The 27075-nt window shown below is 42.9% G+C and overlaps 2 protein-coding genes across 5 annotated transcripts in view; one reads left to right on the forward strand and one right to left on the reverse strand.

Annotated features, from left to right (window-relative positions):
• The window catches only part of prkag2a (protein kinase, AMP-activated, gamma 2 non-catalytic subunit a), a 203637-nt gene that overhangs the window by 132632 nt on the left and 43930 nt on the right, over positions 1-27075 (forward strand). For 3 of the 4 annotated variants that reach the window (XM_041861842.1, XM_041861844.2, XM_041861845.1), the window contains 3 exons: positions 3229-3446; positions 14348-14399; positions 19285-19394. In XM_041861842.1, coding sequence (XP_041717776.1) covers positions 3229-3446; positions 14348-14399; positions 19285-19394 — 380 coding nt within the window. Of the gene's footprint in view, positions 1-3228; positions 3447-13673; positions 14113-14347; positions 14400-19284; positions 19395-27075 lie in introns of those variants that run through there. The other variant, XM_041861846.2, reaches the window with a different exon arrangement.
• On the reverse strand, positions 24389-25160 carry LOC121549887 (complement C1q-like protein 2). Its single transcript, XM_041861847.2, has one exon. The coding sequence runs from the start codon at positions 25072-25074 to the stop codon at positions 24502-24504; it is 573 nt and encodes a 190-aa protein (XP_041717781.1). The 5' UTR covers positions 25075-25160; the 3' UTR covers positions 24389-24501.

The raw sequence follows: 27075 nt of genomic DNA on the forward strand, positions 1-27075 counted from the left end.
GGAGAGGCCATGTGAGGATATGACAGAGCCAAGTGACTTGGTGTATAGCGAGAATAGGAGAGGGCCTAGAACTGAGCCCTGGGGGACACCAGTGGTGAGAGCACGTGGTGCAGAGACAGATTCTCGCCACGCCACTTGGTAGGAGCGTAAACATGTACACTTTTCACGCTGCACCTTGGTCTGACCCATCTCTCAATGTTCGTGACAATTAGTTAATGCATCATTTAACCTCAACCCCCATTGCTTATTTTTTACCCTGAATCCTTATAAATTCTGCAGCTTTTCCCAGAGAAACCCTCAGCCCGTAAAAGAACCAGGGTTGTGTTCGTAAGTGCATGCAACAGAAAACATGTTGGAACAGAAAAGGATAATTCACGTTTTTTATTGGACGAGACCGGGTAGTCTGTTCCTGTTTCAGTGTCCGTTTTCTTCTGTTTGGAGCCCGATAAACACGACCCAGGCAATGACAGTGTTAGGGTTAGGGTTAGGGTTAGGGTTAGGGTATTTCACCTTTATTTAACCAGGTAAGCCAGTTGAGAACAAGTTCTCATTTACAACTGCGACCTGGCCAAGATAAAGCAAAGCAGTGCGATAAAAACAACACAGAGTTACATATGGGGTAAAAAACATAAAGTCAAAAATACAACAGAAAATATATATACAGTGTGTGCAAATGTAGCAAGTTATGGAGGTAAGGCAATAAATAGGCTATAGTGCAAAATAATTACAATAGTATTAACACTGGAATGCTAGATGTGCAAGAGATTATGTGCAAATAGAGATACTGGGGTGCAAAAGAGCAAAATAAATAACAATATAGGGATGAGGTAGTTGGGTGGGCTAATTTCAGATGGGCTGTGTACAGGTGCAGTGATCGGTAAGGTGCTCTGACAACTGATGCTTAAAGTTAGTGAGGGAGATAAGAGTCTCCAGCTTCAGAGATATTTGCAATTCGTTCCAGTCATTGGCAGCAGAGAACTGGAAGGAATGGCGGCCAAAGGAGGTGTTGGCTTTGGGAATGACCAGTGAGATATACCTGCTGGAGCGCAGACTACGGGTGGGTGCTGCTATGGTGACCAATGAGCTAAGATAAGGCGGGGATTTGCCTAGCAGTGATTTATAGATGGCCTGGAGCCAGTGGGTTTGACGACGAACATGTAGTGAGGACCAGCCAACAAGAGCGTACAGGTCACAGTGGTGGGTAGCGTATGGGGCTTTGGAGACAAAACGGATGGCACTGTGATAGACTACATCCAATTTGCTGAGTAGAGTGTTGGAGGCTATTTTGTAAATGACATCGCCGAAGTCAAGGATCGGTAGGATAGTCAGTTTTACGAGGGCATGTTTGGCAGCATGAGTGAAGGAGGCTTTGTTGCGAAATAGGAAGCCGATTCTAGATTTAACTTTGGATTGGAGATTCTTTATGTGAGTCTGGAAGTTGAGTTTACAGTCTAACCAGACACCTAGGTATTTATAGTTGTCCACATACTCTAGGTCAGACCCGTCAAGAGTGGTGATTCTAGTCGGGTGGGCGGGTGCCAGCAGCGTTCGATTGAAAAGCATGCATTTAGTTTTACTAGTGTTTAAGAGCAGTTGGAGGCTACTGAAGGAGTGTTGTATGGCATTGAAGCTCGTTTGGAGGTTTGTTAACACAGTGTCCAATGAAGGGCCAGTGAAGCGAGGCAGATAAAGCCTTTGCACTCTGGTAAAGGATTGCATTTATTTTTATAATCAATTGCACACAAGGTCCAAACGAACCTTGACTTTCGCATTTAACCAAACCCCTCTGAATCGGAGAGGTGCGGGTTGCTGCCACATTAGGCGCCCAGGGAGCTGTTGTTGTGGGGGCTTAACTGCCTTGCTCAAGGGCAGAACGGCAGATTTTTTTTTTAACCTTGTCGGCTTGGGGATTCGAACTAGCAACCTTACTGGCCCAACGCTCGAACTATTAGGTTACCTGCCGCTGGATCAGCTTCACGCCTCCCCCACGATGCTGTTGGGCAAGGCTGGTGCTTAGTACTGTAATGTTGTGTAGGGCGTTGATTTCTTCCTGACAGGAAGTTATGTTTTACTGTACACGCAGTACATGGGCTGCATTCCATTCCAACTGGCATTGTAGATGTAAACAAATGCTCAACCTAGTTTCTACAATATTTCTTTCACCTTTCCAGTGTTATCAGATTGCGAAGATCTGTGAAGGAGAGTGAACGAGGGCAGAAGGAAGGGAGGACTTTTTGGAAGAGAATGCAGCCTATGACTGGTACTACACCACCGCAAGTCACTACAGTATGTTCACACTGTGTCCATGACTAGCCACTTAAAAGTCTGGTGAAGTGTCTAGAGGACTGTATTGATTCTGCTTGGGCTCATCGAGGAAGATGTACTGCATCGTCTGCATGTCAATAAGGTCTTAGATTAGAACCTCTGGGAGTGAGAGCTGATTAGGGATCTTCTTGCTTTGTTGGATAGCATGAAAGGAGAATGTGGGTATGCCATGCATTTGATGGAAAGGTAACTAGAATAAACAGTAGCTCATTAGTATAGTATGGACTTTCTGTTCTCAGTTGACTGTTTGAATATCTCTAAGGGCTATGTTGTTATAAATGAAGATGTCTGTTGATCTAACTAGGTCCTTTTAAAACTCAGAGTTGAAAGGTCGTCCCTCCTGTCTTTGTAACAGTGTTCAGATGCTTGCTACAACAATAAATTATCCTCTTTGTTTTAAAACAAATAACTTTCCAGCTATTTCTATCCTCCGAACTCCATTACTGCTGATTCAGACTTACACAGTCGTCTCTGAATCATCTGTATAACCTACTGGCTGACTTTGACAGTATTGGTTGAATGTGTTCACAGTCTTGTTGTGCATACCAGAATAATTTTAGCACTGACAGTTCCAGAAGAATCTGATTAACATCAGATTCAGATTCACCTCCAAGCTCTGTCCACATGGCACCAAAATAATGTTGTCTCAACTGGCAAAAAGGCAGCACTACAGATTGATTGCCTATCTATCTGGAGCTCCATCTCATTCTCAATCCTTGCTGAAAGTTAAATCAGATAGCACCCCATCTGTGGCTCCTTGCCTAGAGGTACGCTGTATTTTCAGCCCAATGAAGCTCATCACCCTCAGACATGTCTTAGATTACAGCAGAAAGAGCCTCAGGCCTTTTTCATACTGAAAGTCTAATCCACCACCCCTTGTACCCGTTCTCCGTTTCTCCTTAGCCTCCGGGATCTCCTCGCCCCCCTCGACTCCCCCAACGCAGGCCGCCAAGCAGCCGCCGGCATTCCTGTTGGAGGCCTATCAGAGCGAGCCGGAGAGGCTGGAGGCACGGATGCGCTCCTACTCTTCCCCGCCGGACACCGGGCAACGCTTCAGTCTACCCTGCGCCAAACCACCCATGGCTCCCTCCGCCCCCATTGCTACCTCACAATCACCACCAGTGAGTACTACCCCACTGCTAAAACATCCCTAAGGGTTTTCCCATTGAACAGTCTAATTCCTATTCTTCAACTGCACTGATCTGACAACACAGGATAGGTGAAAGCAATACGGCAATGGTTGGTTGGAGATGAGGCGAGGAAGCCAACTGAAGACTATTGAGATTCACCTATGAAGTCAGTCCTGGTGGTTGTCCCCTCCTGTTATGAATGGATGAGAGATGGTCCATCTTCATTTATAACAACATAAAGCAACACCTCAAGGCACAATGCCTTTTTACCCCATGTGACCAAATGTTTGTATGCCTATGTACTGACATGTACAGTGCATTCGGAAAGTATTGAGAACTTCCCTTTTTCCTCATTTTGTTACGTTACAGCCTTAATTCTAAAATGGATTAAATAAATGTTTTTCCTCATCAATCTACACACAATAGACCATAATGACAAAGCGAAAACAGGTTTTTAGAAATGTTTGCAAATGTATTAAAAATTAAAAACAGAAATACCTTATTTACATAAGTATTCAGACCCTTTGCTATGAGACTCTAAATTCAGCTCAGGTGCATCCTCTTTTCATTGATCATCCTTGAGATGTTTCTACAACTTGATTGGAGTCCACCTGTGGTAAATTCAATTGATTGGACATGATTTGGAAAGGCACTCACCTGTCCATAAATGGTCCCACAGTTAACAGTGCATGTCAGAGTAAAATCCAAGCCATGAGGTCAAAGGAATTGTCCGTAGAGCTCCGAGACAGGATTGTGTCGAGGCAGCATTGAAGGTCCCCAAGAAAAACCTTCCAGAAGGACAACCATCTCTGCAGCAAAAGGCACGTAAAGGACTCTCAGACCATGAGAAACAAGATTCTCTGGTCTGATGAAACCAATAATGAACTCTTTGGGCTGAATGCTAAGCGTCACGTCTGGAGGAAACCTGGCACGATTCCTACGGTGAAGCATGGTGGTGGCAGCATCATGCTGTGGGGATGTTTTTCAGTGTCAGGGACTGGGAGACAAGTCAGGATTGAGGGAAAGATGAACGGAGCAAAGTACAGAGAGATCCTTGATGAAAACCTGCTCCAGAGCGCTCAGGACCTCAGACTGGGGCGAAGGTTCACCTTCCAACATGACAACGACCCTAAGCAATGCAGGAGTGGCTTTGGGACAAGTCTCTGAATGTCCTTAAGTGGGCCAGCCAGAGCCCGGACTTGAACCCGATCGAACATCTCTGGAGAGACCTGAAAATAGCTGTGCGGCAACGCTCCCCATCCATCCTGACAGAGCTTGAGAGGATCTGCAGAGAAGAATGGGAGAAACTCCCCAAATACAGGTGTGCCAAGCTTGTAGCGTCATACCCAAGAAGACTCGAGGCTGTAATCGCTGCCAAAGGTGCTTCAACAAAGTACTGAGTAAAGGGCCTGAATACTTATGTAAATGTGATATTAACGTTTTTTATTTTTTAATAAATATGCTAAGAATTTTTAAAACCTGCTTTTGCTTTGTGTTTATGGTATTGTGTGTAGATTAAGGAAAAAGTAAAGGGGTCTGAATACTTTATGAGTGCACTGTATGTGCAACTGATAGATACACACACAATTATTCTTTAGTAGTTTTTTTTGTGTAAATTTTTGTATTTTGTATATCTGTCTAATGTTTTTTAATGTAAAGTGTAAAGTATTTTTGTCTGTAATATATTTTTCGTTATGTGTCAGACAGGAAGACTAGCTGTTGCCTTATTGTGCATCCCATCTGTGAATGCAGTATGGTGGCAAGACCTGGGTAAAATATGGAGGTCAAATACTTTCAAGCTTCAAATCAAATCAAATGTTGTTTGCCACATGCGCCGAATACAACAGGTGTAGACATTACAGTGAAATGCCCTTAACTAACAATGCATTTTTTAAAGAATAAAAAAAAAAAGTGTTAAGTAAAAAAAATAAAAGCAAAGAACTAAAGAGCAGCAGTGAAATAAAATAACAGTAGGGAGGCTATATACAGGGGGGTACCGGTGCAGAGTCAATGTGCGGGGGCACCGGCTAGTCGAGGTAATTGAGGTAATATGTACATGTGGGTAGAGTTAAAGTGACTATGCATAAATAATAGACAGAGTAGCAGCAGCGTAAAAGAGGGGGATGGGGGGTGGGGCAGTGCAAATAGTCCGGGTAACAATGATTAGCTGTTCAGGAGTCTTATGGCTTGGGGGTAGAAGCTGTTGAGAAGCCTTTTGGACCTAGACTTGGCGCTCCAGTACCGCTTTCCGTGCGGTAGCAGAGAGAACAGTCTATGACTAGGGTGGCTGGAGTCAATTTTGAGGGCCTTCCTCTGACACCGCCTGGTAAAGAGGTCCTGGATGGCAGGAAGCTTGGCCCCAGTGATGTACTGGGCCGTACGCACTACCCTCTGTAGTGCCTTGCGGTCGGAGGCCGAGCAGTTGCCATACCAGGCGGTGATGCAACCAGTCAGGATGCTCTCGATGGTGCAGTTGTATAACTTTTTGAGGATCTGAGGACCCATGCCAAATATTTTCAGTCTCCTGAGGGGGAATAGGCTTTGCCGTGCCCTCTTCACAACTGTCTTGGTGTGTTTGGACCATGATAGTTTGTTGGTGATGTGGACACCAAGGAACTTGAAGCTCTCAACCTGTTCCACTACAGCCCGTCAATGAGAATGGGGGCGTGCTCAGACCTCTTTTTTCCCCCTGTAGTCCACAATAATCTCCTTTGTATTGATCACGTTGAGGGAGAGGTTGTTATCCTGGCACCACATGACCAGGTCTCGGAACCTCCTCCCTATAGGCCGTCTCATCGTTTTTGGTGATCAGGCCTACCACTGTTGTGTCGTCAGCAAACTTAATGATGGTGTTGGAGTCGTGCCTGGCCATGCAGTCATGGGTGAACAGGTAGACTGAGCACGCGCCCCTGTGGGGCCCCCGTGTTGAGGATCAGAGTGGCAGATGTGTTGTAACCTACCCTTACCACCTGGGGGCGGCCCGTCAGGAATTCCAGGATCCAGTTGCAGAGGGAGGTGTTTAGTCCCAGGATCCTTAGCTTAGTGATGAGCTTTGAGGGCACTATGGTGTTGAACGCTGAGCTGTAGTCAATTAACAGCATTCTCACGTAGGTGTTCCTCTTGTCCAGGTGGGAAAGGGCAGTGTGGAGTGCAATAGAGATTGCATCATCTGTGGATCTGTTGGGGCGGTATGCAAATTGGAGTGGCTCTAGTGTTTCTGGGATAAGGGTGTTGATGTGAGCCATGACCAGCGCTTTCAAAGCACTTCATGGCTACAGACGTGAGTGCTACGGGTCGGTAGTCATTTAGGCAGGTTATCTTAGTGTCCTTGGGCACAGTGACTATGGTGGTCTGCTTGAAATATGTTGGTATTACAGACTCAGTCAGGGACATGTTGAAAATGTCAGTGAAGACACTTGCCAGTTGGTCAGCACATGCTTGGAGTACACGTCCTGGTAATCCGTCTGGCCCTGCGGCCTTGTGAATGTTGACCTGCTTAAAAGTCTTACTCACATCGGCTATGGAGAGCGTGATCACATAGTCATCCGGAACAGCTGATGCTCTCATGCATGCTTCAGTGTTGTTTGCCTCGAAGCGAGCATAGAAGTGATTTAGCTCGTCTGGTAGGCTTGTGTCACTGGACAGCTCACGGCTGTGCTTCCTTTTGTAGTCTGTAATAGTTTTCAAGCCCTGCCACATCTGACGAGTGTCAGAGCCGGTGTAGTACGATTCAATCTTAGTCCGGTATTGACTCTTGCCTGTTTGATGGTTCGTCGGAGGGCATAGCGGGATTTCTTATAAGCGTCCGAGTTAGAGTCCCGCTCCTTGAAAGCGGCAGCTCTACCCTTTAGCTCAGTGCGGATGTTGCCTGTAATCCATGGCTTCTGGTTGGGGTATGTACGTATGGTCACTGTGGGGAAGACATCATCGATGCACTTATTGATGAAGCCAGGGACTGATGTGGTGTACTCCTCAATGCTATCTGAAGAATCCCGGAACATATTCCAGTGTGTGCTAGCAAAACAGTCCTGTAGCTTAGCATCTGCATCATCTGACCACTTTTTTATTAACCAATTCACTGGTGCTTCCTGCTTTCGTTTTTGCTTATAAGCAGGAACCAGGAGGATAGAGTTATGGTCAGATTTGCCAAATGGAGGGCGAGGGAGAGCTTTGTATGCGTCTCTGTGTGTGGAGTAAAGGTGTTCTAGAGTTTTTTTTTCCTCTGGTTGCACATTTAACATGCTGGTAGAACGGATTGAAGTTTCCCTGCATTAAAGTCCCCGGCCACTAGGAGCGCTGCCTCTGGATGAGCGTTTTCCTGTTTACTTATGGCCTTATACAGCTCATTGAGTGCAATCTTAATGCCAGCATCGGTTTGTGGTGGTAGATAGACAGCTACGAAAAATATAGATGAAAAGTCTCTTGGTAAATAGTGTGGTCTACAGCTTATCATGAGATACTCTACCTCAGGCGAGCAAAACCTTGAGACTTCCTTAGTATTAGATTTTGTGCACCAACTGGTGTTTTGGATTTGGGCCTTGTCGGGTGTCTGTAGGATATCCTTCGATTCGGCTCGTTGAATAAAAAAATCTTTGTCCAATACGAGGTGAGTAATCACTGTCCTGATATCCAGAAGCTCTTTTTGGTCATAAGAGAGGGTTGCAGAAACATTATGTACAGAATAAATTACAAATAACGCGAGAAAACACACATAACAGTACAGTTGGTTAGAGGGCTGTAAAACGTCAGCCATCTTCTCCGGCGCCACTTCTTCATAGCTTGAGCTATCTTGGAATTTGAACCGCCGTCAATGGAAACCTGTAAGCTTCTATATTGGCAGGAAGATGGGGAATGGTTTGGGCAAACCCCCTAAGGAACTGAAAGCAGAGGGCATCCAATACAAACAGTCTAGTCCATAGCTAGGTTAAGACAGGTTAAACCAGAGGTTCTCAACTCTTACCCTACGAGGTCCGAAGCCTGCTGGTTTTCTGTTCTACCTGATAATGAATTGCACACACCTGGTGTCCCAGGTCTAGATCAGTCCCTGATTAGAGGGGAACAATGACAAAATGTAGAACTGGCTTAGAGGTCCAGAGTTGAGTTTGAGGGGTCTAGTCCATAGCAAGGTTAAGACAGGCTCAACTACATACAGTCTAGGACAGGGCTCTCCAACCCTGTTCACGGAGAGCTACCGTCCTGTAGGTTTTCACTCCAACCCTAATCTAGCACACCTGATTCTAATACTTAGCTGGTTGATAAACTGAACCAGGTTAGTTACAACTGGTGTTGGAGCGAAAACCTACAGGAGGGTAGTTCTCCAGGAACAGTGTTGGAGAGCCCTGGTCTAGTCCATAGCAAGGTTAAGACAGGTTAAACCAGGGGTACTCAACTCTCCTGCTGGTTTTCTGTTCTACCTGATAATTAATTGCACACACCTGGTGTCTCAGGTCTAAATCAGTCCCTGATTAGAGGGGAACAATACAAAAAGGCAGTGGAACTGTCTTAGAGGTCTAGAGTTGAATTTGAGGGGGTTAAACGCTGGTCAATAGTCCTGATCTGATTTGTGCTGCTGTCTCTCTATCTCTATCTCTCACACACTTTATTTATTTATTCACTCACCCACCCCTCTCTCTCATCTGTGCTGTTTTCAACTTTGGTCCCTTGAAAAAGTCAGAAAGTCCAAGGGCAAAATTGACTATCGTCGTCTCCCGCTGCAGGGTTTAATGGCTTTACTCAGCAGATGTTAACGGTGAGCCACCATCACTCCTCAGAGGGCTGAAGGCTTTGGTCTCAGAGTGTCACGACTAGTTTATCATCTCAGTTTCCCCCAACGCACACACACACTTGCTACAGCTGTACAATATGACTTCAGAAATGTTTATTGTGGACTGTGTAGTGAAGTCGTTTGTGCTTTGTACAGTTAGGCTAAGCACTGGAGTTGTGTGCGTGCATGACTCCATAGAAGGCTGAGGCTCAGGAAGGTACAAAGAGCATTTTGTTCATGCTCCAGCAGTTTTAATTGGTTATTTAACTTGAATTAAAATTGTTTTGTCCCCGTGAATTTGCCTCTCAGAAATCCTCAGAAGGGTTTGGTGTCTCTCTGTCTCTGCCAAGTGATGCACTTGTTTTACACAGCTAGTTAGGAGACACTAGCCTGCTCCCAGATCTGTTTGTACTGTCTTGCAAACTTCAATGGTCATTGTCATACTCTTTCAATAGCAGTTGGCAATTGAATGGTGCAAACAGATCTGGGACCAGGCTAGAGAGACACTGGATGACAACCACAATGCTCAACACCTTTTAGAGAACTAACTAACTCTCTCGCTCTCTCGCTCTCTCTCTACTTCACAGTTTTAATATTACATCGACAGGTCCAGCACCAAAGTTTTGATTGAGCATGGCACATTCTAAAGTGTGAGTCTGAAGAATGTGTGTTGTCATTTGCATACTTGGTTCAGCTTTGCCTTGAAATTAAACAAGAACATGAACAAATAAAACAATGTGAAATGTTGTAAATCATTTCCATATATAGTGTATTTTGGGGTATTTCCACATTCTTATGATTTGGGTGAAACACTGGAGATGAATATGTACAAGCAAATGACTCATGCTCCACATCCACACCCCTACTCTGAGCTTTTCAAAAATAACTACAAGAGGCATAGATTTGTTTTTGATTTAAATGTTTGGTATGTCTAAAGCAGTTATAGTGAATTAAACCCAGTGCTTACTAAATATTCACATCAAAGTTTGACTTCTTATGGCATTAAATGTTGCAGAAATGTGTTTTCCTCTAAAACGGTTCGCATGGTTTGTTCCCCAATGAGTTCTGGTGAAGTTGGGGCAGTTTGTTTTGCTCACCAGTGCTTCTGTTTGTCTGCCACACCCAGTGAGTCATCCCAGAGGAATTTGGTTATGATGGCCTCCCCCCCCCTCCTCCCCCCTCCTCCAACCCAGATGTTCTGCACATTTCTGCATGCCACCTACTGCACCTCTGCCCAAACCCACCAGACTAATCAGAATCGTCTGGCCATCTATTGTATAATTGTTCAGTCATATGTCCAGTGGCGATTTTAGCATGTAAATCTTGGTGGGGCAAACAACATTTTTTTGGGGGGGGTGCATGCCAGCAAAGCCACTACACAACACTAAACAATACATTAATTGCACTATAACGGTGACAAACGGTGCCCACAAACTGTTAGGGCCTACATAAAGCTGTCTCAACAACAGAGTCCCAACGTCTTACCACTGCTACACCTGGCTATCAGCGGAGCCTTGTCTGGTAGAGAAACAGTTCATTCAGCCTCATTTACTGCCTTTAAAAAAACATGGCTGACTTGCTTCAACAAATGTGGTTTCTACTGACAATTGAGAAGTACAAACTATGGCATAAGGGGACGACAAGCGGATAAAAGGCAATCCGTAATTTCGATTAAGACAATGAGCGAGCTAGGACGGACGTAGTCAATAACTATTTGTTCAGCACTTTTGAAATGTACAGTGACAGAATTCAGAACATGGGCAGTTCTTACAGTGTTCTCCCTGTACACCAAGTCAGAACCGTAGGATAAATAAAGGGGGCATATGAGCAGACAATATTATATGATTAAATTTCTCTAAAACAGGTTATAGACTACATGTGCACCACCAAGTCAGAACAGTAGGCAAAATTAAGAGGGGAAAATAGACAAAATTATTAGGGCGAAGTAAATGGGCTACTAACAGCTTACTACACAACATACACTTAGTATTACTTTCTTAGCTACAGTATTCATATCTCCCTGGCATATTACATCATTTATGCAGCAGCATACAAGACATTTTTGGACTCACCTTGTTGTGCTGTGCTCAGTTGAACAGGAAGGTGGTGCAGCGGTCCTTCGTGGGCAATTTCTGTCATCAAACTTTGTTATCAAAGTCTCCAATTTTCTGGATTTATGGTGCTTTCAAGACAACTGGGAACTCTGAAAAAAACAAGGTCGAATCATGATGATGACGTCAGTGATCTTCAGGTCGTAGCTCTAGAAAGAGGCCCGAGTTCCCGACTTACAATTCCGTGTTGGATGACCGTTCAAAACCTATTTTCCCAGTCGGAGCTAGTTTTTTCTTGAGTTCCCAGTTGTCTTGAACTCACTGAAGTCAGATTTTCCAGTTCTGAGTTAACAGTTGTTTAGAGCACGGCAGAAATCATACTGGATTGACAGCATGGTCAATATTGAATGTTTATCATTTTAAGCTTGGAAAAGAGAACCTTAAACCGAGAATTTGGACCACACACCCACTCCACTGAATAGCAGGCTAGTGATTGCTTTGCAATGCTTGCAGTTAGCCACTGATTCCTTCCAAACCACTCATTGTTGAATTTGCGATTTCCAACTTGTTGAGTAATGTTTATGGCCGATGAGCACCGATACATTTTATCTCAAATGTATCTTCATAATTTCTCTTCATATGACAAGGATTAAAAATAATTTGCCAGGAGATTGTGGACTTGATTCATGATGACTGCTAGCTAGGATTTTGAAAGTATGATGTTGACATGATCAGTCCAATCAAAGCTATGGTAGATATAACGTGATTTGACGTCATTTTATCTGTGGCCAATGACCTTGAGCCTTCTTGGATGGGCACTTCTAATGTAACTCTATGGCAGCACCCAAGGGGCTTGAATTTTCGGGCTCTACCCTTAGATTTGGCAGTGACTAGTGTCCCCATGAGTGACAGAACACTGAGCCAATCACGGCGCAACTAGAGAACATTACCAGCCCCTACGCTCAGAAAGCACTGAGCTAAGCTGAAACAAGTCACAAGCATTTCGCTACACTCGCAATAACATCTGCTAACCATGTATATGTGAACAATACATTTGATTTGACTTGAAACAACTGCATTTTGGAGCTGCCTAACTCAAGAAAGCAGAAAAGAGACCATGTTTGTATGGAGGCTTTATTAACTCAATGATTTTTATTTTTTACATTATTTGCAAACTGATATGTGACATGTATTAATGCCAAAATAACATAGAAAACAGGCAACCCCAAAAAATGAAGATAAATGTGTATATATTTTTGAGGGTAAAAATGTGGGTCTCAAAATGACAGGTCACCACTGCATACATCCATTCTCTCCTAGCGTTTTTCAGTTTCCTATGATAGCTGCAGACCAAGGGCTGTTCATGTTCATTGGATAAATCGTTTTGGAGCACTCTGTAAAATGTTTAAATATTTTTTGTCCATCTAACATGAACGGTGTGCAACGAGCTCAGATTGTGTTTGAAAAAGTTTGTTCCCATTTGGAGATCAGTGAAGCCATAAGATTGTACTTCCCACAATGCCCTCTGTTGGGTATGCTTGAAGTGAGAGCAATGAGAATGTGTATTCCTGTGTTGTTTTAACAGGGGTTTCACAAAGGATCTACTGCCTGTATGAGTACAGCATGGCGTGTTCACTTGCAGACACAAATCCCTACCTTGCCCTCTGTGTAAACCTTACAAGACATTAAAGAGGTGTGGCTCTTCCAGCTTCTGCATTTGATCACGTATAGACCTAAGAACACATGGTGGTATGCAAACAGCAAAGCTAAAGCTTTTAGCATATGCAAAGAGTTTTGAATGTCTGTACAGTAACTGATGGTTATCTAGCCCTGGTTGGCAGTACTCAACACTCCAAATTCATCCATTTAGTATCCACAGTTTTCCAACTTTTTAAAACCTTTTTTAAAAACCTTTTTTTAAGGCTAGGCTACACATTACGAAGCACTATGGTGGTATTTCTGTGGACATATGGGCATGCTATGTAAACTAGTACAATTGAGTGTCCTAATTGTGGATCACAGTTGCTTTGGATTCATCACATGGACCCATATACAGCCTAGTCATCATCATTATAATCATCTGGTGGCAGGAAATTTCTTTAAAAAATAATGAAATATTATGGGTAATACAATGACTGGTTGTGAACCAATTGCAGGGGCAAAATAAAATAAGTGTTCCGCACATGACAAGAATAACCATCCAATGATCCTTCAGTGTATTTAAATCGATGCACTTTATAGTGTAGCCTATGCATCACTAAAATGCAGAGTATTTCGTTGTTAAACTGATAATCTCCGGAAACATATTTATAATTATTTTGTAGCCTGCCACTCCAAGTAGGCAGTTTCGATTCGATGGATACGCTCAGAGGTTTTTTGGAGTACCGGCGTGACGCAGTTTACAGAGCTTTACAATAGCTTTCATCCCCCAAACACAAAATGTGGAGCTCTTTTAGACCATCCATTAATTTAAAGTTCTCTGAAATATTGCAGGCGAGCACACTATGAGAGCAAACCAAAGGGCACAAACCTGTAGTCCACTGCAATTGCAGCAAATTGGAATGTTCCACTTTTACCTGAAAAGGGGATTAGTATTTCCTTATCATATTTAACGTCTCAAGCGTCGGCAGTCTCGGGTCAGCACGAAAGTACTGGATATAGGCTACCTGAGAACGCTCATCTTTTTACCAACACCGAGCAAGAAAGGAAAGACACGCTTTTATGCGCGAAACGTTTGGACTGTGTTTCTTGTTTAAGTAGCACTGCACAAGTTTCTCAAACCCGGCGACTGTCAAATCAGTAGCAGTTTGGAAGTCTAGTTTCAACGTGGGAAGGCTTCATTGTAGGAGCAGCTACGTTTTCTATTACATTGTATCCACTAGTAGTTAGAAACGGTTACTTTTTTTATACGACCTGGTATTTCAAGCTGAACAGTCAAACTGGCAATAACCGACTGCGCCTCGGTCTCTGCTGCCTTCCTGCCCGCGTTACCTGTGCCGTTTGTGGAGTGAAAGAGGAGAGGTAGCGGAAGAAGGAGTCAGTCGTTCAATTCACTATCCTTTCCTTCTCGTCCACAGGTCGAGGGTTTAGCTGAAGGCATGCTGGATAAACTTGATCTAGAAGATGAAGGTAAGCCTCTTTGCAAGCTCTTAGACGTGCAAATACATTCATAACCTTTTGCCAGCTGACAAGGTAATGCATCCGCCAACTATTTCTCGGAATTATCTATGATATACTGAACAAATATATAAACGCAACATGTAAAGTGTTGAGCCCATGTTCCATGAGCTGAAATAAACAATCTCAGAAATCTTCCATATGCACAAAAAGCGTATTTCTCGCAAATATTGTAAACAAATGTGTTTACAAACCTTTTAGTGAGCATTCCTCTCCAAGGTAATCCATATCAAGAAGCTAATTAAACCGCATGATCATTACACAGGGGACAATGAAAGGCAACTCTAAAATGTGCAGTTTTGTCACACAACACAATGCCACAGATGTCTCAAGTTTTGAGGGAGCATTCATTTCTTTATCATAAGCCATAATGTTGTTTTAGAGAATTTGGCAGTACTCTCAACCGGCCTCATAACCGCAGACCACGTGTATGGCGTCGTGTGGGAGAGGTTTGCTGATGTCAACGTTGTGAACAGAGTGCCCCATGGTGGGGTTATGGTATGGGCAAGCATAAGCTACTGACAACAAACATGATTACCTTTTATCAATGGCAGTTTGAATGCACAGAGATACTGTGACGAGATCCTGAGGCCCATTGTCGTGCCATTCATCTGCCACTATCAACTCATGTTTCAGCATAATAATGCATGTCGCAAGGATCTGTACATAATTCCTGGAAGCTGAAAATGTCCCTTTTGTTTCCATTGTCTGCATACTCAGACATGTCACCCATTGAGCATGTTTGGGATGCTCTGGATCAAAGTGTACGACAGCGTGTTTCAGTTCCCGCCAATATCCAGCAACTTGGCACAGCCATAGGAGAGGAGTGGGACAACATTCCGCAGGTATCTGTGACCAACAGATGCATATCTGTATTCCCAGTCATGTGAAATCCATAGATTAGGGCCTAATTTATTTATTTCAAATGACTGATTTCCTTTTAATGAACTGTAACTCAGTAAAATATTTGAAATTGTTATATGTTGCGTTTATATTTTTGTTCAGTGTAGATTTTATGACTTCTATGTAATTAGCCCTAACCTAGAGTTCACCAAGGCAAGTTTAGCCCATTTAATGATTGAATCTTCTCATGGTCAATTGGGCTATCGCTTTAAAATGAGCCTATCTCACCGACATGATGCCTTTAAGTCATATGTCATCTACGCATTTAGTGGTCAATACATTTTCGTCCAGCCCATGGATCATATTCTCTTTATTCTAGTGGTGTAGCCTAATATTAAAACCATATAATGTTAACCTATTTTTTGTGCATGCATAGGTTACATGTACTGCATTGTGAATATATCAAACGTGGAACCGAGCTATATACCAGCTATGTAGCCCGTCATTATATCCATGTATAGAAGCTTTAGTGGATGGGGAGGGACGTTATTGTGATTATGAAGGGGATTCCGTCCATGTTGGGTGGGGACTAGTTCGCCTTCATCCCTGCTAATCTGTTGGCTGCCTCTCTCCAGCCACAATGTGATGTTCCAGCTTGGCAGCTGTCCCAGATACGGTGCTGCAGCATAGACAGATGGTATTACCACATAAGTCCACTGGATGGCGAGTCATGCCCGTTCTATACAACAGTTCTGAACTATTCTTCCCTACTTAAAAAATCATTGTGTGTTGGGGGTGGAGTTGACAGGTTGCCATAGAGGATATGATTGGATATAAACTACACTTGCTGGGCCCGTTCATAGAGGTGCTGTCTAGTGGTTGATTACCTTTTGGATTGGTAGAACTACATTTCACACTAAACATCTGCGTGCGCCATTTCTGAAAAGAATACGTACATCAAAAAGATGAGAACAATGGCACATTTTATCACATTTCTGTAGATGTGTGGGCAGAATGTTTTCATCTTTTACAGTGACTTTTGCAAAATAAACATGGATGCTGCCTTTAATGAGTGCCAAACTCATTCTCACTCCCAAGTTCTTACTATACCGTTCTAATGGAAATAACCTAGATATGACTCCATAAATGGATCAACATCAGACATGTCGCTTAATCCTATTCATACTGTATGCATTTTTCCTCGCCATGTTGTTTTATAAATTAACCCACAAATATTAGCCAATGCTCATCCAATAGGCTATGTGTGATAATAGGCAGACAGACTACTGCTACCTCCTTTCCCATGTTGGTAAAATATAAATCATCAAGGCTCTTCTAAAGGACCATTCTACAGTAATTCAATTCTCAGAAAAAACAACATGGCTGATGGCCAGAGTGCCATGCCTGTGCTCAGTGGTAAATCGAAATACTCAGACGCTCAGAGTAGTTTTAATGGGAGATTGTTTGGGCCGCTTATTCGGGGTGTGATCGTGAGGCAATGGCTTTGGGCAGCAGCCACAGCCATGTTGTTAAGGGCTTGGTAAGGGAAGTTGGTATGTCTATTGCGCACTCTATTAAAATCTCTGATACCCTTACCTACTGTTTAGGTTTTAAGGTTTTATAGATAAGGCAGACGTATTTGTGTTGATAACAGAATACACATCTGCTTTATTGAAGGACCATTCTGGCTGCAGTAGGGTTGTGTACATCTCATTCCACTCAGGTTTGTAAGGCACTCTGCTGCTGCTCTGCATAGCAAGGAATCAAAGTCTAAAATAGTTATTATAGGATAGTTGGGTCAGAACATCTAGGACAAAGCAGATGGAAGATATTATGTATTTATTTATTTATTTTATTTATTATTATTATGCAATTTGATTAATTTCAAGTGTCACAATGTCCATCGACAAAGTTGATTTACGTCCCTTTTTAAGCATTTGCTGTTTAGCAATGCTACATGCGGCATCAGGCTCGGATACCCAGGTTATGATATGTATGTACCTGGGCTGTGACCATCGACTGAGGTGTCGACACAGCCCTCTCACCCGTCATCGGAACTGACGGGGCTAAAGCCATGGGAGGGGAGCTGTCAGTGTTACGCATTGACCTGATGCAGCGACACAGACTGAGAGCTGCAACCAGACACAGGTGTACAGACCGCACAGTACTAAGATGGCAGCATCGGTACAAATCACAGCCAGAATGTCTGGCAACGTCCAGACGATGTAGGCCAAATAGTCTAGACTACTTAAGGATATATTTTGGTGTGGGGAGCATGGTTGCTCCTTCCAACCACAGAACAAACAACTGCTCTGTTTTGAGAGCTTAACAAAAGGCTGTTTAGTGTATCCGTATTGGTACGGTGAGAATTAGCATGGAGATTATGAGTTTGAATAGTCAGCGATTGAGACACTTCCGCTTTCTTAGTTCATTGAATATACCTTTTAAATTCAAGTCCTTTGAGGAGAAAGGTGATATCCGACACCAAGGATATCTCACACAATGATGTGGTGGTTTTGAGAGATCATATTTTGTAGCTATATGAAAATGCCCGGGACTACTTTTTCCCCATGTATACTGAACAAAAATATAACAACAATTTCAAAGATTTTGCTGAGTTACAGTTCATATAAGGAAATTAGTCATTTGAAATAAATTCATTAGGCCCTAATCTATGGATTTCACATGACAGGGCAGGGGCGCAGCAATGGGTGGGAGACATTGCCCACCCACTTGGGAGACATTGCCCACCCACTGGGGAGCAAGGCCCAGCCAATCAGAATTAGTTCTTCCCCCAGACAGAAATACTCCTCAGTTTCATCAGCTGTCTGGGTGGCTGGTCTCAGACGATCCTGCAGGTGAAGAAGCCGGATATCGACGTCATGGGCTGGCGTGGTTACACGTGGTCTGCGGTTGTGAGGCCGGTTGGACGTACTGCCAAATTTTCGAAAACGGCGTTGGAGGCGGCTTATGGTAGAGATTAATATTAAATTCTCTGGCAACAGCCCTGGTGGACAGTCAGCATGCCAATTTCACACTCTCAGAACATGAGACATCTGTGGCGTTGTGACACAACTGCACATTTTAGAGTGGCCTTTTATTGTCCCCAGCACCTGTGTAATGATCATGCTGTTTAATCAACTTCTTGATATGCCACACCTGTCAGGTGGATGGATTATCTTGGCAAAGGAGAGATGCTTACTGAAAGGGAACAAACTGAAAAAATCTCTGATGCTTATCTCCCTCACTAAATTTAAGCATCAGTTGTCAGCAGCTTTACCGATCACTGAACCTGTACACAGCCCATCTTTAATTAGCCCACCCAACTACCTCATCCCCATATTGTTATTTACATTGTTATTTATTTTGCTCATTTGCACCCCAGTATCTCTATTTGCACATCATCTTCTGCACATCTATCACTCCAGTGTTAATACTAAATTGTCATTATTTTGCACTATGGCCTATTTATTGCCTTATCTCCATAACTTACTACATTTGCACACACTGTATATATATTTTTTATATTGTGTGATAGACTGTACGTTTTGTTTATTCCATATGTAACTCTGCGTTGTTGTTTTTATCACTCTGCTTTGCTTTATCTTGGCCAGGTCGCAGTTGTAAATGAGAACTTGTTCTCAACTGGCTTACCTGGTTAAATAAAGGTGAAATTAAAAATAAATAAAATAAACAAATGTGTGCACAAAATTTGAGAGAAATTAACTTTCTGTGCCTATGGGACATTTCTGGGGTCTTATTTCAGCTCATGAAACATGGGACCAACACTTTACGTCTTGTGTTTTGTTCAGAATACTATGTCTTCCTCAAAGAGAATATGGCACTGAGACGTGCATAGGGCAATCCCTTTGACCTTCTCATTACTGGTCAAAGCACAGGGCATAAGGATTCCCATTGTTGTATGACTATTCCTGTTTTGGATACTTCATGAATGTTTTCCAGTACGATAATATAATATGTGCTTTACTTTCAGCTGTTGAAGAATCCGAAAGTGATATCTACATGCGCTTTATGAAGTCGCACAAGTGCTATGACATTGTTCCTACCAGCTCCAAGCTCGTGGTTTTTGACACTACTCTGCAAGTAAGTGTTCCGTCTATTGAACATCTCCTACTGTATAAAGACGTCTGACACAAGAAGTCACACAACGTTGTGCTGTAGTCCCCACTAACATAATGTTCCATCTACACAAGTGGTCAATAGGAAACGTATGTGTCCGTTGTTTTATCGACTGCAGTAACTTCAAACGCAATTGTGTCATGGCTTTAACCATGATACTATGTCTCTGGTTACTAATTGATCTAAATTATGTTATGGCCTTGGTTTGGAAAGTTGTACAAATGTCTCTATGCAGTTTTTAACTGCTGCACAAACATGAGCTGGATACGTTGTCTTTTATTATTATTATTATTTATTTTTGTATATTAAAACATGAGCTGGAGACTTACTACTATAGCCAGAATAGACTATTATGATATCCGCTCTTTAAAAGTCTCTGTTTCAGTTCCTCTCTCTTGAAGCTTGTCACACTTTAAAACCAATTGTAATCCCTCCCACTGTCCTGTCTTCACAAAAAAATGCTTTTGTTTGACCTTGTGACTCGATAGGCCTTTGCAATTAAAAAGCTCAATTTTTATCCGGGGAAGAGTGTTATCTCTGATCCACCATGTCTCTCAGGGGTCTCAACCCGCCATGGTTAGGGACACGCAACACTTCAGTCTACACCAAATAAACATACAAAAAATCAACACCCAACTACAACCAGTGAAAACAAGGAGCAGTTAGAAGTCTTTAATAATACAGCTGCAGTCCAGCAGTCACAACAATACCGAAGAATTAACAACACCTCAGTCAAATAGCTTGAAACAGTTCTTTTTTAACCCTTTACACTCGTGGGAATTGGCCTATATGGTTAGGGTTAAATTGAAATGTTTCTTACAGAAGAAATATGAAAAGCATATGCATGGCAGCAATTGAAATCAATCAAATGTATTTATAAAGCCCTCTTTTCATCAGCAGATATCACAAAGTGCTATACAAAAACCCAGCCTAAAACCCCAAACAGCAAGCAATGCAGATGTAGAGGTTATGGGAAAATTATTAGACCAAAGTTGAGGACACAACAGTTCATCTGACACAAGACTGAATCCAAACATTACACTGGTGATTTTTCACTGCATTTGTTGATTAACGAAATCTGTAAATTCTCTGGAAACATTCAGTGACGTGATAAGAATATTCCTGGAAGATGTGGGGTAGGTGCAACATAAGACAAAAAAATGACAAGGGTTTGAGTGAGAGGTCTAACTGGTGTTTCCAAGTGGCCACACACCTCTCCAAAGTGTGTACAGTTCCGAAGTAATTTCAATTCTTCAACTATAAGGTGCCTTGTTTTTAGCTCTCCTAGCTGTGCTGTTGAGGAAATAGAGCACAACCCTGCATCCCCGCCATCACACAATTACTGTTGTTGTTTACGCAATCCAAAAATGGCCCATTTTATAAATCGCAATCTGTGTCAGGTGGGCATCATTTGCAGTGTTTCCCCTATATTAATTTACGGCGCGCCAAGCTAAATCGTTGCTGTCACTCCAGAAAATACATTATTTTAAATTAAAACTTTTAAAAAATAATGTTCGGATGGTATAACTTTTAAATGTCAACTTAAAAGTCTAAAACCAGATATAAATGTATGTAGAAAATATAATGGATCTATATACAGTACCAGTCAAAAGTTTGGACACACCTACTCATTCCAGGGTTTTAAGTTAATTTTACTATTTTCTACATTGTAGAATAATAGTGAAGACATCAAAACTATGAAATAACACATATGGAATCATGTAGTAACCAAAGAAAAAGTGTTAAACAAATCAAAATATATTTTATATTTGAGATTCTTCAAAGTAGCCACCCTTTGCTTTGATGACAACTTCGCACTTTCTTGGCATTCTCTCAACCAGCTTCATGAAGTAGTAACCTGGAATGCATTTCAGCAGGATAGAACAGCAGCCTCTGGTTAGACAAGGGGTGGCGGTCTATGTATATTTGTAAACAAAAGCTGGTGCACGATATCTAAGAAAGTCTCAAGGTTTTGATCGCCTGAGGTAGAGTATCTCACGATAAGCTGTAGACCACACTATCTACCAAGAGAGTTTATCTATATTCTTTGTAGCTGTCTATTTACCGCCACAAACCGATGCTGGCACTAAGACCGCTAACAATGAACTGTATATGGCCATAAGCAAACAGGAAAACGCTTATCCAGAGGCAGCACTCCTAGTGGCCGGGGACTTTAATGCAGGGAAACTTCAATCCGTTCTACCTCATTTCTACCAGCATGTTAAATGTGCAACCAGAGTGAAAAAAACTCTACACCACCTTTACACAACACACAGAGATGCGTACAAAGCTCACCCTCCATTTGGCAAATCTGACCATAATTATATCCTCCTGCTTACAAGCAAAAACTAAAGCAGGAAGCACCAGTGACTCGGTCAATAAAAAAGTGGGCAGATGAAGCAGATGCTAAGCTACAGGACTGTTTTGCTAGCACAGACTGGAATATTTTTCCACCACTGATGATAAATAACCTAGCTATGGCAGCTATTAGTCTACTATATTGCAAGTATGTTTGGTTGGTTGCTGTCTCGCCCTGCTCCCTGTGTGACTCGCTCACAGTACGGCCCCTCCGCCGCCTGTTAGAGCGGATCCTCTCGCGCATTATCAGCTCCGGTTAATAAAGTAGCTTAAAAAAAGACTTTTCTGCTGCTTCCCTTACTCGGATCGGACCGGGTCTGGATCGGACCAGGTCTGTACAGAACGGGTCTAGTTGTTCTCGGGTACGATCGGAACAGGTCTCTATATTAAAAAAATTAATGTATGCATATCGGGTCCGGGTTGGAAAGCCCCAGGTCCATATCGGAATGGGTCCAACTTTTTGGACCCGGGAATATACCTCTATCCCCAGGAAATATTACTTCTTATTTAGTGTAAAATGTGGATTCCAAACTGCTTTAAACACAAGGGCAGGTGCCCTTTACCTTAAATATATTACTTTTACATTTACGTCATTTAGCAGACGCTCTTATCCAGAGCGACTTACAAATTGGTGCATTCAATTTATGATAGCCAGTGGGACAACCACTTTTTTTTATGGAGGGGTAGAAGGATTACTTTTATACTATTTCAGGTATTCCTTCAAGAGGTAGGGTTTCAAGTGTCTCAGGAAGGTGGTCAGTGACTCCGCTGTCGTGGGGGAGCTTGTTCCACCATTGATGAACGTAGTGCCCTCGTTGTGGTGGATGAACGTAGTGCCCTCGTTTGGGTGTAGGGTTTGATCAGAGCCTGAAGGTAAGGAGGTGCCGTTCCCCTCACAGCTCCGTAGGCAAGCACCATGGTCTTGTAGTAGATGCGAGCCTCAACTGGAAGCCAGTGGAGTGTGCGGAGGAGCGGGGTGACATGAGAGAACTTGGGAAGGTTGAACACCAGACGGGCTGCAGCGTTCTGGATAAGTTGTAGGGGTTTAATGGCACAGGCAGGGAGCCCAGCCAACAGCGAGTTGCAGTAATCCAGGCGGGAGATGACAAGTGCCTGGATTAGGACCTGTGCCGCTTTCTGTGTAAGGTAGGGTCGTATTCTGCGAATGTTGTAGAGCATGAACCTGCAGGATTGGGACACCGCTTTGATGTTAGCGGAGAACTACAGGGTGTTTTCCAGGGTCACGCCAAGGTTCTTTGCACTCTGGGAGGAGGACACAATGGAGTTGTCAACCATGATGGCGAGATCATGGAGCGGGCAGTCCTTCCCCTTGAGGAAGATCAGCTCCGTCTTGCCAAGGTTCAGCTTGAGGTGGTGATCCGACATCCACACTGATATGTCTGCCAGACATGCAGAGATGCGATTCGCCACCTGGTTATCAGAAGGGGGAAAGGAGAAAATTAATTGTTTGTCGTCTATTAAAAAATATTTTTTATTATTGTAGTGTCTTAGTTAAATTCTCTCTCCTCCTAATGTTTTTTTGTTCATGATTCTTGTATTTATTATTTTATATACGATTTTCTGTGTCCCTGATATCACTTTCCACCCTGAATGTGGTGTCATTGTAGGAAGTGTCATAATTTTTTCGGTGGGAAAAAAATGGTGCAACGCTAAATAAATATAAACACTATTTTATCTATTTTTCCATGTTAGTCTGTATGTCCCACTCATAAATGTCTACCCTGTTACCCTAAATTAGAGAAAATTAACTAAATTTCAAAATCTTAATAGGTCAATCATTCTCACTCACAGAGCTATGGCTAGTTTTAGGCTTCAAATATCCACCCTTTTAGGATTATGCACCAAACAATTCACTCCCTGAGCTTGACTAATGTTTTTCTGAAAGTCAAACGTCATTTTTCTGATAGAATATTAAAACAAATGTAAAGCTCCAAAAGGCACCGGATTGTAGGAATGACTGTCGTGCATTCAGGTGCGTGTTCTGTGGCAAATGTTCTTCACAATAGACAAACGGCTCATTCTGTTCAGAACATCCCAGGGTATGACACTTTGTCATCTTGTAACTGTACATCAAACATGGTGATCATAAACGTTGACACTGTGTATGACATGAGTTTTATGATATGGAAATGTGGCTTGTATGACATCAAAGCAGTATTTATTATTATCCTCATAATTTACAACATTTCCCTCACTCAGAAAACAAAAAAGTTGGAAAAGTTGCTCACTTAGCGGGAGGGATGGGGGCAACTTCTTGTCACGTGCGGTGTTCAATTTCAGAATGTCTGTCAGTCAAAACCCATACAGAGCTGCGAAGCGGAGAGCCTGAGCTCTGACATCATGTGTAGCATGTTACTGTACAGCCACTGCGTTCCAATTTAGGCATTTATCAGTGCTCAAATCTGCCATTTTCAACCCTTATACGGGTACGAGTGTAAAGGGTTAAACCAAACCACAACTACTACAGTAGACCATGACCTTTGATCAGTGCACCAGTCACAATGATGCAATAAATATGTTTGTCTAATACACCCAGCCCAGTGTCAACATCACAGTTCAATGAAAGAGCGCAACTAGACTTTATTTTTGTAAACTTTTTTTATTTCATTTTACTTTCATACAGTTGTGATATAATTTCTGAAAACCCTTCTGTTGTTTACAGCCAAATGAACTGTAAACCTGTTATTTAATATTAGTTGGTGAAGAGTAGAAACCCACTGAAGGTGTTGTAGTTTCCAGCATCTTCGTAGACTCTCCTGTTAGCGGAGAGCTGGGCATAGACATTGTATCCCACCTCCAGCTGCACTATGGCAGCGTTGCTGGAGGAATCTTCTTGACTTCCTGAATTGACGTTCCATGTGGACACGAGCTTCTCACTGTTCTTAAACAAAGCCACAACAGCGTTGGGGCTTCCAATGTAGAACATGGTGTAGCGGAAATAGTACACTCCTCTGACCATGGCTGTGAAGACACCTGTAGCAGGGTTGTATCCACTGCCGAAGTTGGAGAATACTCTTTTGTACTGCAAGGGTGTGTCAGTGGTGAAGGGTCCGATGAAACCAGAACCAGACGTTCTTAGAGCTGCGGAGAAGGCCACCTTTGGCTGACCAGCGGCTATGTCCTTCTTTAATATCTTCAGTTGTTCTTCTTGAGCTTTGTTCGCACGCTTCAGTTCGTCCACCTGGCTCTCGCTGACTTGTAGCCTGGTCGCCACAGCTCCTAGTTTCTGGTCCATGGTTTCCAGTTTCTCCTTCAGCACAGCCATCTCTCTGATAAAGAGCAGGTGTCAAGCTGACAGTCAGATAAACTGGTCCCCTCACCTTGTGCCCCAGACAGTGTGAGGCACAGAGACAGCATTAGTAGGACAACAACTCCCTTTGTCCAGGGTAGGGGAGGGAATGGCCGGCAGGGATGTAGCTCAATTGGTAGAGCATGGCGTTTGCAACGCCAGGGTTGTGGGTTCGATTCCCACGGGGGGTATAAAAAATAATGTATGCACTAACTGTAAGTCGCTCTGGATAAGAGCGTCTGCTAAATGACTAAAATGTAAATGTAATTCCTTAAAACCTTTTCTTGTCAAGACCGGTCAGTTTTGCATAGGCTTTTAGCTTGCGTTTTTCTCTTTATATTTCAGCAGGTAGTCTTCAGGAACTATGTGCAGTCAGAGGGGGATTTTTCTCTTGTATAGGGAGGGAGGGTCCTTGACATGTGGATGAGGAAACTAAGATCGAGGTCGTCCCTCCCCTTTACTGGAATATACTTTAATTCATGTTAGAGAAGGGGTCAGTCCAAGTTCCAGAATTTGCACAATTGTTTATTTTTCTTATCTATGGAAACTTTGAATTCATTTTGTTATTTTTCAGCAGGACTTTATTAGGATATATATATATATATATATACAGTGGGGAAAAAAAGTATTTAGTCAGCCACCAATTGTGCAAGTTCTCCCACTTAAAAAGATGAGAGAGGCCTGTAATTTTCATCATAGGTACACGTCAACTATGACAGACAAGTTGAGGAAAAAAAATCCAGAAAATCACATTGTAGGATTTTTATGAATTTATTTGCAAATTATGGTGGAAAATAAGTATTTGGTCACCTACAAACAAGCAAGATTTCTGGCTCTCACAGACCTCTAACTTCTTCTTTAAGAGGCTCCTCTGTCCTCCACTCGTTACCTGTATTAATGGCACCTGTTTGAACTTGTTATCAGTATAAAAGACACCTGTCCACAACCTCAAACAGTCACACTCCAAACTCCACTATGGCCAAGACCAAAGAGCTGTCAAAGGACACCAGAAACAAAATTGTAGACCTGCACCAGGCTGGGAAGACTGAATCTGCAATAGGTAAGTAGCTTGGTTTGAAGAAATCAACTGTGGGAGCAATTATTAGGAAATGGAAGACATACAAGACCACTGATAATCTCCCTTGATCTGGGGCTCCACTCAAGATCTCAGCCTGTGGGGTCAAAATGATCACAAGAACGGTGAGCAAAAATCCCAGAACCACACGGGGGGGACCTAGTGAATGACCTGCAGAGAGCTGGGACCAAAGTAACAAAGCCTACCATCAGTAACACACTACGCCGCCAGACGTAGTGCCAGACGTGTCCCCCTGCTTAAGCCAGTACATGTCCAGGCCCGTCTGAAGTTTGCTAGAGTGCATTTGAATGATCCAGAAGAGGATTGGGAGAATGTCATATGGTCAGATGAAACCAAAATATAACTTTTTGGTAAAAACTCAACTCGTCGTGTTTGGAGGACAGAGAATGCTGAGTTGCATCCAAAGAACACCATACCTACTGTGAAGCATGGGGGTGGAAACATCATGCTTTGGGGCTGTTTTTCTGCAAAGGGACCAGGACGACTGATCCGTGTAAAGGAAAGAATGAATGGGGCCATGTATCGTGAGATTTTGAGTGAAAACCTCCTTCCATCAGCAAGGGCATTGAAGATGAAACGTGGCTGGATCTTTCAGCATGACAATGATCCCAAACACACCGCCTGGGCAACGAAGGAGTGGCTTCGTAAGAAGCATTTCAAGGTCCTGGAGTGGCCTAGCCAGTCTCCAGATCTCAACCCAATAGAAAATCTTTGGAGGGGAGTTGAAAGTCTGTGTTGCCCAGCGACACTGCTCTAGAGGAGATCTGCATGGAGGAATGGGCCAAAATACCAGCAACAGTGTGTGAAAACCTTGTGAAGACTTACAGAAAACGTTTGACCTGTGTCATTGCCAACAAAGGGTATATAACAAAGTATTGAGA

This window comes from Coregonus clupeaformis, chromosome 34 (assembly GCF_020615455.1).
Source record: "Coregonus clupeaformis isolate EN_2021a chromosome 34, ASM2061545v1, whole genome shotgun sequence".
In the NCBI taxonomy this organism is placed as follows: Eukaryota; Metazoa; Chordata; class Actinopteri; order Salmoniformes; family Salmonidae; genus Coregonus; species Coregonus clupeaformis.

Excerpts from the sequence above, each read along its gene's own strand:
- LOC121549887 (XM_041861847.2), bottom strand. The coding sequence starts at position 25,074 with ATGGCTGTGCTGAAGGAGAAACTGGAAACCATGGACCAGAAACTAGGA.